At 43.9% G+C, this 14,790-nt stretch overlaps 1 protein-coding gene across 12 annotated transcripts in view; it reads left to right on the forward strand.

Moving 5' to 3' along the window:
* Positions 1–14,790, forward strand: part of dab2ipb (DAB2 interacting protein b) — a 207,042-nt gene that overhangs the window by 163,986 nt on the left and 28,266 nt on the right. For all 12 annotated transcript variants that reach the window (XM_086301231.1, XM_086301223.1, XM_086301220.1 and 9 more), the window contains one exon: positions 557–1,111. In XM_086301231.1, coding sequence (XP_086157357.1) covers positions 557–1,111 — 555 coding nt within the window. The remainder of the gene's footprint in view (positions 1–556; positions 1,112–14,790) is intronic.

Genomic DNA, 14,790 nt, shown 5'->3' on the forward strand with positions numbered 1-14,790 from the left:
CTGCACCATTAAAAAAAATGTGAAACGTATTCAGATACCGGTGAGTTCTGAGCACTCCAGAGATCTAAAGTAGTTCTCGTGATTGTAAGACGCTCTGCCACTTCTTTTTCTTTTTTTTTCCTCTTTTTTTAAAAATAATGTAATTCTTATCTCCTCTCTTCTTTTTGGGAGGTAGTTTTCAAAGGCAGTGTGAATAATGGGCCAAAAATATGCCCGCTCTTGGCAAAATCAATTGATGACATAAGAATGGGTTAGCACTCTGTGAAATAATGTAGGATATTTCTTAGCTCTTTAATGATCGGGAATGGAAGGGAGAAAGGGAGGTTTTTAAATTGCTTCAGTGAAATGTTTGAAATACTGCCGAGGTTGTTTTTGACTCTTGAAGCGGTGAGACTTCCCTGTCGGGGTCTGATCTCGAATTTTATCAGTTTGCTTTTCCAACTATGTGGTTTGTTTAGTGGATTTGTTCACTGCCTTTTTTTATTCAGTAAATTATGTTTATCATGTTGCTTTTAAAAATTTGATCAAACTACTTCCTGTCATCTTCCGTCTCCAGGACAACAGCCGACGGGTCGAGAACATGCTGAGGCTGTGGATCATCGAAGCCAAGGATCTCCCGGCCAAAAAGAAATACTACTGTGAGCTCTGCCTCGACGACTCGCTCTACGCCCGCACCACCTGCAAGCTCAAGACCGACAACGTCTTCTGGGGAGAGCACTTTGAGTTCAGCAACCTTCCCGCCGTCAAGACCATCACAGCCCACCTCTACAAAGACACAGACAAGAAGAAAAAGAAAGACAAAAACAACTACATCGGACTCATCAACATCCCCGTCGCAGCTGTCACCGGGCGACAGTTTGTGGAGAAATGGTATCCCGTCAGCACCCCGAACCCGCCCAAGGGCAAGACGTCTGGTCCCATGATTAGAATTAAGGCACGCTATCAGAGCATGAACATCCTTCCCATGGAGATGTACAAAGAATTTGCAGAGTACACTACCAATAACTACATGCTACTGTGCTCTGTGCTCGAGCCTGGGATTAGCGTCAAGAACAAGGAGGAGATGGCGTGCGCGCTGGTTCACATTCTGCAGAGCACTGGCAAGGCCAAGGTTGGTAGCAAAGATCCTTTATTTCAGATGTTTCCACGTACCTTGCCATGAGGTAATGACAAGACATTATGAAAGCTCACAGGGGTTAACTGTTCCTCCGCTGCCTGCTCATCTTGTGAACTGTTGACCCTCTCCTCTGCTGTAATGCAGAGCAGACAAAGACCAGACAGACAAGTGATTTCCTCTCGCTGCACCAGCCTGTATTACAGTTTTAACTCAAGCTAATCCCTCGCACATATCCCCCCGCAGCGCTCCGCAGCATACCGATGCAGGACCGAGCACTGCTTGTCTGTAGCACTCCAAGCACAGGGATAGATTAGCTCACCACAGTGGTAGCTAAGCCTCCCATGACAGCAGGTCGTTGGGACTCAAATAATCTTCCATCCGTCTAAAATAGCTGCCTTTGACTTTTCTTTGACGGCACAATATTTGTGTTTTCCGTGGGTAAAACATGATGCTATTTTGACCTTACATACTGTAGCTATGAAAAAAGTGGAAATTTGTGTCAAAATCAAGTTTTATGAGCACATATTGTTCTGATACAGTATGTGGAGAAAAGCAGTAGGTTGTAGGTTTTGCTCAAACATTTGTGAAATAATGGGTCCTTCGTTGTGCGTGGTGCTGTAGTAAAACGCTACCGTCTGGTAACAGCACAGCTAAATATTCCATGATTAACTAGTAGTGGGATTTATGCTATATGGAATTGTTTGGGAACCACAGCGAAGTGACAGATCACGTAAAATGACAGAGCCTGGTTGTCAAGTGCTGAGGTGCATACTAGATAAGGCCCTGATGCTTTCAAAGCTCATTAACATTAGCACAAAAACTGTGTGCTGGGAGCTTCCACAGTGTGTCTTTTGGCCCTTCTCCCTCCTCTAACCCCTCAGGTGGAGCAGATGGCCGCCTCTCCCCTGAGCCTGGTTTTACTGGAGGTTTCTTCCTGTTAAAAGGGGTGTTTTTCTTTGCCACTGTTGCCAAGTGCATGATCGTAGGGGGTCATCTGATAGTTGGGGATTTCTCTCTGTTATTGTTTATATATAAAGTACCATGAGGTGAATGGTAAATGGCCTGTATTTGTATAGCGCTTTACTTAGTCCCTAACTAAGTAACTGGTGATAGCAAGCTACATTGTAGCCACCCTGGGGCGCAATGATGGAGGCGAGGCTGCCGGACACTGGTGCCACCGGGCCCTCTGACCACCACCAGTAGGCAACGGGTGAAGTGTCTTGCCCAAGGACACAACGACCGAGACTGTCCGAGCCGGCGTTCGAACCGGCGACCTTCCGATTACAAGACGTACTGCCAACTCTTGAGCCACGATATTGTTGTTTTGATTTCACACTATATGAAATGAACTGAATTGAATTGAAGTTGTGTCTTTCAAAGGCTCCCGTAGGTGCGCTATGTATCAATGTCTATCACATCAGCATCACTTCGTCTTTTCTTCCTCGTCAGTTTCCAGCCACAGTTTCTGTTTCTGTTTAGTTTGCTTGTCAGTTTCTCATCAGCAAAGCTTTGGACTTTCTTTGACTTTATCCCGGCTCAGTGGGGCGATGAACGATTAGCGCTTAAGAAGTGATGTCAGTACACAATGTACTGCCACTGTGCTGGTTTTAGGCTCAGCACTGATAGCTGCTGATTGATGGGTGGGGGTGAGGCCGCCCCTAGTCCCCGCAGAGATGCCTACTTCCTTAATTACTTTCAATTAATCCCAGACTTCTGAGGAAAACACTGGTACTCTTAGTTCTTTCTCACCTCCTCCCCGGTCTTACTTCCCTGCTGCTAGATGCACATATGCTGGAGCTGGCAGCAAGAAGTGCTACTCCCAAATGCTCATCTTAATTATTATTATTATTATTATTATTATTATTATTATTATTATTATTAAAAGAGAGACACAGATAATTTCCCGAATACATCTGTGTTTCAAGAAAAGTCCTTTTAAATGTAGCCTTGCATGCTACATACTGACGCCTTTAGAAGAAGAGGCAAAGAACAGTCTGCGGTTTGATGCGAGCACAGACTTAATGATAGCTGCTCTTAAAATGCGGAGTGTTTGTTGTGTTAACTACTGCAGCTTCTTTCTTTCTGTCAAGGCTTCAAGACATTGTAAAGTGGTCTGATATTTTTAGGCGGCTTACTCACAAAAGTCTGTTGGGTTTTTTTTTCCCTTTAGCCTTGATAAATCAGAGATGGAGCAGTCACATCTCGCCAAACAGCACCCTGTATTTCCAACAAATCACTTATTCTAAAATACTTTTAAGCCTAATGACGATGTTCTGTGCTGCTGAACACATGCTTTAAATGGAGACGTTTCTGCGTGCGTTGTAGAGTTTGTTCAATTTGGCGATTAAGTGTTTTTCATGTCTTGCCAACTTACTTACAGTCTTCCTGAGAATTGGTGAGATATATTTAGGAATCGAGCAATTTATTTGTGCTGAGATAGACTCTGGGAAATCATGTAGGCTCGGCTTTCTGCAATTGTTTAATAAAGCCTTTGGTTATTTACTTCCCTCGGTATTATTGTGTAGTCTTCTAACTAGCCAAGCTCAAGTCAAATCCATGAGTCATTTTTCTCTAATTCAGTCTGCACCAGACTGGATTTTGGCAGCGTGGAAAAATGGAGACGATGCATTGCCGTAGCATTGGACGCTGACAAAAAAACACAGCACCCAGTGGAGTTGAAGTGGAGGTGAAAGTCTCTTTGTGGTCCTGCTGATGTGTGTTGTCTTTAATCTCCCATGCACAGGTCAAAACCAGCTTCTAAGTGGACCTGGAGTTGTTAGATGCAGATTTCAGGCTGCCGCAGTCATCAGTTTGCAACACTCCTCGACTTCTGTTTCTTCTTGTGACATTTTATCGCCCATCACCAACTAATTAAGCCCTGCATATTCTGCTCTGTTGCACTCCTTTTCTCTTGCCCCCCCTCCCACTTCCATCTTTGTCTCCCTTCATCTCTCTTTCATGCTTCGTAGCATCTCGAGGCCAAAGGTCTCTGGAGAGATGTCATTACTGATGCTGTATTGATGTCTCGATGCATCGGTGAGCATAGGCACACCCTGCTTCACTGCATATAAGAGATTATGCACACACCGTTGTGTGATCACAAGAATTTAGCAGGCAGTTTATTCACTGTGTTCATGACCATTATGCCCAGGTCAGACTACATACATTTATTCGCACTTCAAAATAATGCTTACTTATCTTATATTGAGCCTCGTTGTAACCGATTGTCCTAAAGAAGCTGTCTTAAGGGGAAGGGAGCTAAAAAGTTCCCTTCCCCTTAAGACCATCCTCACTTTCCAGCTTTGTTCTGATTGGCTGACCCTTCACAAATAGAAAGCTTGGTAGGGGGACAGCGTTCACAGCTAGAGCTGTGTGCCTAAGATGACCATGTTAGGGCTATCCCTCCAAAATGCCAAATGTAGAAAAACTGCTTGAAATTTAGCATTTAAAAGTCATATTCTTTTCACTGCAATTCGGGGATTAGTATAATAATTGTGTGAGAAATCCAGTTCTCAGTCTGCAGGTTTTTGGTGCTGTTAGGGCTCGACATTGGGTCCATTCTTACCCTGTGGGAAATGGTGTTTTGTCTGTACACCCAAGCAACACCATTCGAAGTTCCCCAATGACAATAACAAGCCATCTGCTGTATTGGAATTGCCCGGAGAAGTTCACCTTCCCTTTTTAAAAAAAAAAAAGAAAATGTGGAAATATCCACTGCTGGCATTATTGATCACGTCCTCTTGATACTTCGGCCCTCGGGAAGATTATGTTCTAATTTTGTTGCCGCTCATCTTAGCTGGCTGTGCGAAGCGGCGATAAGGATTATTCATTTTTATGATAACTGGCCAGAGGGCGGGGGCGTTCCAGTTATTATGCCGTAGCGTTTTATGTCACAGCTCCTCGAGGTAAACTAACGGTCCTGCTTAAGAAATATGTGGGCTCTCCTCTGTGCATTCTGTTAGTAAATTGGTAAGTCAGCCCACAGCACAGCCTCACTTGTGTTAAGCGTTTTATTAATGTATTTTGCACTGTCATCAGCAGGTAGCGATGCTCATTGCGCAGCTGTGGCACACAGGCACAGTCGGCTTGCGCAAACACAATATAGTGTGACAAATGATTTACCAACATAACATAAAGGGCTCGGGTAGTTTTTGTATTCCTTTGGGCTTTTTCATTGTGGCTCGGAATGAATCGGTTGTCCCTTGATGGGGCCGGTGAGCATTCAGAACATGATGGCGGCTTGTCAGTGGATACCCTCCCCATTAACAGGAATAATGTGATTAGTGTATAATACACACAAGAGGGCACACTGAGGACAATCTCCTAATGCTATAGTGTGCTGGCCCCTTCAGCACACTGGAAATAACTGTAAAGCACGTCAGTGTCCTTGCTCCTCTCAGCGTCTCTTGTGTATTTGCGATATAGATGCGGCACATCATACCGTTTGACTTTATAATCATTCCGCCATGATTTTTATTGACCTTCCCCTGACAGCGTGGGGTGACACGAGCGGTGAAAGCATTTGAGCAGCATTTTCTCCAACAGGAGGAGAAAACTAAATAAGGGAGATGAAGCCGGAGCATACAGAGTTGTTTTGTTTCACCTTGTAGCAACACTGTTTTTGACTGTGGAGCCAGACAGCAGCAGGGAGGGAAAACATTCAGCTCTACAGCGATGCTCGGCACACATTGATCTTGGAAGTCTTTTGACATATCTGCTCGCACTAAAAATATCTGCAGTCTCACTCTCTTCTGCTCTCTCTGCTCTCGCTGGCTGTTTTTTTTTTTTTTTTTTTTATTGTTAATTTCCTTGCTTTTACTTGCATAGCATGCATGCATGCATGTGCAGCGAAAGGCATACCAATAAACAGCACGAACACGGTGCTGAAACAGGAAAAAATATGAAATTTTGAAATGTAATATATATGCAAGTTCTGTTTGATGTTGCCCAGCTTTAGCAACATGCTGAGCCTCACTCAAAGTGAGCTTCAGTTCGACTAGCTAGGCCATCTCAATTTTGTGTCACCTTTGATCTTCGAGTTCCCTGTCCCCTCAGCGAAAGTGCCTCCATTTGCTGCACTTGCAGGGAAGAAAGTCGATGGTCATGAAGCTAAAAAATAAATAAGAATGTGGTTCAGTCTCTTTTGACATAGAAAGATGTGACTCTAGTTTTGGTGGTTGCTCCAGACTTAAATACTTCAACATGTAATGGAGGGATTTCTAACATGGGTGTTCATCCTCCAACATGTATTAATCTTCTGAAGAAATTTTCATTTTGGGATTAATAAGATATAGATTGTACAAAGGTCACGATTTAATTGAATTAAATTAGAATCTAATGCTAATTACCAAATGTTTTTATGCTAATGCAATAATCATGGTCACTGTGATACTTGTACAAGAATGCTGATGTTTGCCATCAGTGTGAATATTAGCATACCGAGAGTTGGCTCAAAGCGCTGCTGCACCGGGTGCATTTTCACAGACACTCTAACAAGATGTTGACTTTTAATTTTGCCTTTAAACAAACCTTCAGTGAGTTAATATTAATCTTAGTGGGGTATGTGTTCTGTGTTGTTTACACCAAAAAATAAAAAAAAACACCCGCAGTAGAAACAGGCAGGAATGACTCATCAACATCTAATGACTTAATATGAGCCTTGTGATCAAGGTCTACCTCCTTTGTGGGTATAACGCTTTAGGACCACACGATGCATCCCTGCAGAAATAAAACCAGGGGTTAGATCCAGAGCTGTTCTGTTAACATGTTTCTGCAGCTGATGACATTAGCTGTAAAAACCTGGTCAAATCTATCATCGTAATGATTATCTGCACCAGCAGCTAAATCAGGAGGGTTGCAGGCTTTCCGAGTTTTGTGTGCAATGACAAACGTCTGTGCCTATGGGAGGAACCGCTTCCATTTCCGTCCAGCCTCTGGTCCTCTCTGTCAACCCAATGTGACCCTCACAGGAAAAGCTGCAGGGCTACAGTGCTGTAATACTATCCACCAGAGCCCACAGGGGGGAAAGACCAGAGAGGGCAGCAAGTGATGGAAAGATGAGATGGCTCATTGGTCAAAATGTTAATGTTGATGATTTTTGCACCCAAATGTATTGTTTTATTGTTTTTAACCTAATGTTTAGCTACCACCTTGTAGTGTGGGGGACATTACTCCTTACTTTTCTGAATAGTAATGCAGTACGCAACTTAATTACTCACCAAACAAAGTAATTGATTACACCACTCGTTCCATTACTTTCTTGTTACGCCATCAAATGACCTAAAATGGACAGTCTCATAATTACCATTTAACAATATAAACCTTAGACCACACTCCAATACAAATCCCTATCCTAATGAGGACCAACTGCATCTTTCTTGTGGTCTTTAGGTGTGAACACAAAGCACAGATGAAAACAACCAAAAGAGGCTTCAAAGTTATCGCTATAGTGCTCGTCACTGCCTTGATGCCTTGCTGAGTTACATTACTGTTACTGAAAAATAGAATGTGATTACATCAATTATGTTACTTTGTAACGTGTTACAACCAATGCTGCTGTCTTGTAGTTTACATACTGGTACAGTATTGGTATAGCAATAGTTAAAGTTTTTCTTCTCCCTGCTCTCACCTTCAACCGTTCATGGTAGATGCCCCTCCCTGAGCCTGGTTTCTTCCTGTCAAAAGGGAGTTTTTCCTTCTCTTTGTTGCCAAGCGGCTGTTCATAGGTGGTGGAGGGGAGGCAGTTGTTTTGATTTAGGGCTACATGAATAAGAGTGAAATGAATTGAACCACCAACAAGTAACTTCTATGTTATGTGATTTCCAATAAGTCCGAGTAGCTCCTCAGTCTGTGAATCTAGCTCTGCTAAATATTGTTTTTAGTCACGGGAGAGGGAGACAAATGAATAAACAAAAAGCATTTATGCCGAATTGAAACCTTCATCCATGCTCTGTTGGACATCGGTGGAATCAAATTTGAAGCACCGTGAAAGAAAAGAATAAGCACTGCTATGAATTAATTTCAGTAGTTTGAATTCTGTCACGTACATTTTCTACACCCAACACAGCGCAGTGTGCATTTATTCTAGCCACTGAATGGGAGGTAAATTGATCTGTCAGTATGAGAGACCCATATAGACAGTTTTAAAGGGAAAGAGTTCAGAAGAGCATGTCGTTACCGAACATCTTTTTTTTCTCTTTTTCTCTTCTCCTGCCCCATTACTTCCTTTTAAGGTATTTTATTGCTCTCACTGTTGGATGTCTTCTTTATATTGCCATAGAAACACAAAAAAAATCTCTGAGCCAGTGCAAAACATAAACATGACCCCTTTTTTGTGTGCTTCTCCTCTCTCCCTCTTTTCAAGTCTCAGTGTTTGCCTTGCAAAGCACAGCAGTTGGAAAGTGTGCCATTTAAAATATCAGTGCTTCTTGTTGTCTTTGTCATTGTCAGAGGCTCTTGCAGTGAGAGCCCTGATTGTTATCGTGCAGATTATCACGTCTCTTCGGGCCTCAAAGGCCGTGTGTTTGGATTTCAGCTCCAAAGCACGTGCAGACACTTGCAGAGGAACATCACTGAATATAGATGTGACACCGCTTTAATGGCAAAGTAAACCAATACGTAGGGAACTTCAACTTTCTCAACAGGAGTTTGTTCCCTACTATTTATTAGATCTAATGAGCCTTGCTGCACTGCCTAGCCTCCCTCTGACCCTATAGTAATATCACCCTCCTTTCTCTGCGCTCTGTGTGTTGGGCTTTTTTGAAGCATGGCCTTCTTGATGAGATGTGGCAGTGATATAGGGAGCGTTCTAGTTCTCCTTATTAGCACTGAAGCGGAGGGAAGGGGCGGGGGCATAGGCAGCAGGATTGAGGGCGTCAGAGAAAAGGCTGGAGGGAAAAGGAAGGCACTCCAGACACTTTTTAGGACACGATTGCTCAGACCATTTAGATGCTAGTGGTTATGTATTACACTAAATTATGGTCTGCGTATAATAACTCAGCGCTGTTCTGTTTGAATTTAAAGTCCGCGCAGTCATTTGTTTTTACAATATGCAGGTATTGTAGAAATACCACTAGACAAGACTTAAAAAGTCAATCCACTGAACACCTTTTCGCACTGACCTTCATAGTCCACAGAGGATAAATCTCGGTGACTTTCACAATACCCTTGTTTATCCTCTTGTGCCACCCAGTGGTTAGTTTTTGTTGTCCATTTTTCAGAAAATACTTGCAAAATTATTTCATTTCCCATCATCCTCTTCTGCACTAGTTTTCATACCCCCGTTCTTCGACTGTCTTTTATTAGTTTCTTCGGTTGAGTTGATTTGTTTTTGGTTAATAATAAAATACAAATATGTGACTACGTACACCCGATGGCCACTTTATTAGATACACCTTGCTAGTACCTTTAGCCTTCAGAGCTCCCTTAATTTTTCATAATGTAGATTCAAAAAGGCTGATATTCCTCAGAGACTTTGGTCCTTATGGATAAAATGGCATGATTACACTCTGCAGATTGGTCAGCTACACAGTCATTATGGAAATCTACTCTTCTACCCCATCCCAAAGGTGCCTTATTGGATTGAGATCTGGTGGCTGTGAAGGTCAGTGAACTCAAAATAATGTTCAGAAAACAAGCTTGAGATGATCTGAGCTTTGTGACATGGTACGTTTCTTGCTTGAAGCAACCATCAGAAGTACACTGGGATCAAATCGATAGACATGGCTGGAAACAATACTTGCTTGTTTTCATGTTGCTTACACCGATTTTGAACCTACCATCCAAACGTCACAGCAGAAACTGAGACTCATCAGATGAGTTCATGTTTTGGTTTTTTCTTTCTTTTTTCAGTGGCACTTGGTATGGTCTTCTGCTGCTGTAGCCCACTTGCTTGTGAGTGTTGTGCATTCAGAGATGCTCTTCTGCAAACTTTGGTTGTAATTGTATAACTTGGCCAGACTGCTTTGCACGCAACATTCTCCTCTGACCTCCGCCATCAGCAATGCTTTTCTCCCAGAGAACTTTTTCAGACCATACTCTGTAAATCCTAGAGATGATTGCGGATAGTAGGATTAAGCATAATCCCTTTAAATCTGCATTTTCTGCAATACTTGGACCAGCCCATCTGCCACCAACAACCATGCTGCCTTCAAAGTCACTCAAATTATCTTTCTTCTATGTTCTGGTACTCAGTTTGAACTTCAGAAGGTCTACATACCAAAGTGAAAAAAAGAGAATAAATAAAGCATGTGGCCCGATGTGCCTCTATATTCACCCTCTGGTGTTTGAAAGTGTTAACATTAAGCTACACAAGGCCTGAATTGGCACTTATAATGATCACTCAAAGCACTCAGTGGCCACATTCACACAGTGCACTTGATCAGTCCCTCATCCACACACATAAGCCCTCTGAGGCTCAGGGAGAACATGCAAACTCCATACAGCAAGGTTCAAACCCAGAACCTTCTTGCTGTGAGGCCACAGTGCCAACCATTAGACCACCGTGCCACCAGCTTCAAATATTTCTTTCATTGGCGTTGTGATCTTGCTCGTATTAGCATATAAAAGAAGAGACAAATTGCCACCTTCCTGTTTTGTGTTTCCAGCAAAAAGCCTGTGACTCTAAAATAAACTAGACAACTTTGAAATAAAAATAACCAAAGGAGTGGGCAGAGCACTGATATTTTTAATAGCACAGTCAAATGAGAACCAGGTTACCAGTCACCACATGAAAGATTATAAACCACACCAAGGAGCTTGGTCAAAATAATGTATGCAGTGTGTACCTCATGCCCATGTTAACAAATTATAGACTTGCTCACCTCAAACTGGAAGTCATGGGCTCTGTCTTCTTTGTATTAGAGGGGATTGCATCTAATTTGTGTTTCAAACTACCAGCAGAAATGACTGTTGTTCATTTTGCCCGTCTTGATGTCTTTCTGTTTGCTTTTCCCCATCTCTCTCCTCCTCCTCCCCTTCATCTGACCGTCCTCTCTAATAACACTGGGATTGGCCTCACTTCAGTAGCCATACTAGGCACAAAAAGCAGAGAAAATGAAGCAGCTGAGTTAAGGGAGAGACACACCTCAGGTCTAATTACGTGCTGGGTGTCCATTCACAACAGCCATCAGCTTTCTTTAGTTATTTATGTGGTGTGTGCTGTTCTGCCTTATTTAGTAACAGATTTAAAAGAAAAAAAGAAGCTTCACAATCCAGTACATTCTTGACAAAATAGCTTTGTAATAAACAACAGATACACTTAACTTGTAATTGGCATAGATGAGAGGCCTCTATCAAAGAACGTCATCCAAATAAGGGTGATTTACAGTCCCCATAGAGCCCCAATCCTCTTTGGAAGTTGCTATGGTGGTTTTCCAAATAGATTTAATGCGTCTTTTTAATCATGAGAAGAAGTAAACTCCACTCGGATAGGTTTGAGCTTTGCACGTCTGAAAACTTTCAAGGACTTCCCAAAACTTAAAGTTACAAAAGTTCTGTGAGGTTTCACAGGGGAGCCAACAACCTTTTTTAAGTGCAGTCACATATTCTCGCTGGCACTGAGATCTGGACTCTATTTTACCCACTGGAGTGCATTGTTACGAGTCACATTAGAGTAGCTGGTATTGCTTTCACTTTCTCATCAATGAGCTAACAGGTCAAGGTCAAGGTTCTTTATTTGTCACATGCATAGTTATACAAGTATAACACACAGTGAAATGTAGCCTGACACGCTCCTCGACATGTGCAAAAAAATTGGGGGGGTGTAGAGAAAAAACATTATATATGTATATGTGTATATGTATATGTGTATATATATATATATATATATATACACACGTGTATATATATACATATACATACACGTGTATACATATATACATATATACATATATATACATACACACACACACACACATATATACACATATATATATCTATATATATATATATATATATATCAGCTGGATAGCGTAGTGGTTAAACTACACGCCTTTGGAACAGAGGATCGCAAGTTCGATTCCTGCCTGGGGCGTCTGTATCCAGTAAGGGTCCTAAGGCTAGACCCCCTATGCTAAGCAAGCCTACCGCAGACATGAGCGAGACAGATAAATATGAAGGCATGCCGGCTCGGACGTCGCCCGGATCAACAAGGTCCGCGTCAGGTGTTGAGGAACCAGGGCACCCTGACGAAAAGTGGGCTACTGGAACAAGAAGGCATCGGTGGGCAAGGGACGAAAACAGGGCGTTGTTGGAATGCTACTACGCAAGTAACCCCGGCGGAAGGGGCTACATGAATAGGATGAGGGACCTATGGATTCTTCGATACCCAACATCCACAATGACGGCGAAACAACTAGTAGCTCAGTGTTCCAACATTCGAAAGAAGGGACTGCTCTCACAGCTAGAGATTGACGAGGTACAACACAAATGCTACGGCAAGGAGGAGTCAGGACGCCAGGTCAGGGGGGAGATATCATCACCCCCACCCGAGATTGGGTACATAGCCCCAAGTGTGATAGGAGAAGGATCGTTGAGTGCGAGAGGAACTGACCTGAAAAATAGGATCATGGCCAAGCTTGAAACCTGGATCCCCCGTAGCCGGTTACCAAGATTACGTGAAGTACCCTCAGAAGGTCTGCTAGATGATGTTAATGCAGCACTACGGACAATACCTACAACCACGGTTACCAACACTAACAAGCTGATCTACAATACGGCAGCAGTGATCAGTGAGATACTTGGCTACAAGTTGAACAGCCACAAGGGGCAGTACCCTCCATGGAGAAGGAGGCTAGAGGGCAAGATCAAAGTAGCACGGAGGGAGGTTAGCCAACTAACGGAGTTGCAGAAAGGTGCGACAAATAAGGTGCCTAAGAAATACAGCAAGCTGTCCATACCTGAGGCCTTGGAAACTGCCAAGCAAAGACTCACAGCCTTGGCCAGCCGCTTGAGGAGGTACACCAGAGAGATAGAAGGCAGGAGAATAAACCAGCTGTTCTCCACAGAACCAGCAAAGGTGTACTCTCAGTGGCAAGGGAACAATAAGAGAACAGCACCACCAAGGCTGGAGACAGAACAATACTGGAAGAGCATATGGGAGAAGGATGCAACCCATAACGGCAATGCTCAGTGGCTAGAGGATCTGAGGGCAGACCACAGCGACCTCCCTGAACAGGGTCCAGTAACCATCACAGTGGCAGATATCCAAGAAAGGGTCTCCAGTATGAAGAGTTGGACAGCACCAGGGCCCGACATGGTTCACACCTACTGGCTGAAGAAGCTGACTGCACTCCACGAGCGTCTGGCAGCACAAATGAACCAGCTGCTAGTTAACGAAAGACACCCGGAATGGCTAACTGAAGGCCGGACGGTCCTGATCCCCAAGGACCCCAAGAAGGGACCGGTCCCCTCCAACTACCGACCAATAACCTGCCTCAGTACTACATGGAAGCTCCTGTCAGGTATCATATCGGCTAAGATGAACAGGCACATGGGTCAATACATGAGCGGGACACAGAAAGGAATTGGCAAGAATACCAGAGGTGCAAAACACCAGCTACTGGTAGACAGAACAATCAGCCGAGACTGCAAGACCAGACTGACCAACCTGTGCACTGCCTGGATTGATTACAAGAAGGCCTATGACTCAATGCCCCACAGCTGGATACTGGAATGCCTAGAATTGTACAAGATCAATGGGACCCTAAGAGCCTTCATCAGGAACTCAATGGGGATGTGGCGTACAACACTAGAGGCCAACTCCAAGCCCATAGCACAAGTTACCATCAAGTGCGGGATCTACCAAGGAGATGCTCTGTCCCCACTGCTGTTCTGCATAGGCCTGAACCCCCTCAGTGAGATCATTAACAAGACTGGCTACGGATACCGACTACGGAACGGAGCAGTTGTCAGCCACCTCCTGTACATGGATGACATCAAGCTGTATGCCAAGAGTGAACGAGACATCGATTCACTGATCCACACTACCAGGCTATACAGCAATGACATTGGAATGTCGTTCGGACTGGAGAAGTGTAGTCGGATGGTAACAAAGAGAGGGAAGGTAGTCAGAACTGAGGGGATTGATCTACCAGAAGGCAACATTGCAGACATAGAGGACAGTTACAAGTACCTGGGGATCCCACAGGCAAATGGGAACCATGAAGAGGCCGCTAGAAAGGCTGCAACCACCAAGTACCTGCAGAGGGTCAGGCAAGTCCTGAGGAGTCAGCTGAATGGTAAGAACAAGATCCGGGCCATCAACACATACGCCCTGCCCGTGATCAGATACCCTGCTGGGGTAATAAGCTGGCCAAAGGAGGAGATAGAAACCACTGACATAAAGACAAGAAAGCTCCTTACCATGCATGGAGGGTTTCACCCCAAGTCCAGCACCCTGAGGCTGTACGATAAGCGGAAGGAAGGGGGCCGGGGACTGGTGAGTGTCAGCACCACAGTCCAGGATGAGACAAGGAACATCCAAGAATACATTGGGAAGATGGCCCCAACTGACCGAGTGCTCAGTGAATACCTCAGGCAGCAGAAACCCAAGAAAGAGGAGGGAGACGAGGAACCATCATGGAAGGACAGGCCCCTGCACGGTATGTACCACCGGCAGATAGAGGAGGTGGCTGATATCCAGAAATCCTACCAGTGGCTGGACAAAGCTGGAC

Source organism: Aulonocara sp. 'chitande type north' Nkhata Bay, linkage group LG7 (assembly GCF_057382095.1).
Source record: "Aulonocara sp. 'chitande type north' Nkhata Bay isolate Kocher_YH1m ecotype deep benthic linkage group LG7, A_spYH_male_GT1.1, whole genome shotgun sequence".
Lineage (NCBI taxonomy): Eukaryota > Metazoa > Chordata > Actinopteri > Cichliformes > Cichlidae > Aulonocara > Aulonocara sp. 'chitande type north' Nkhata Bay.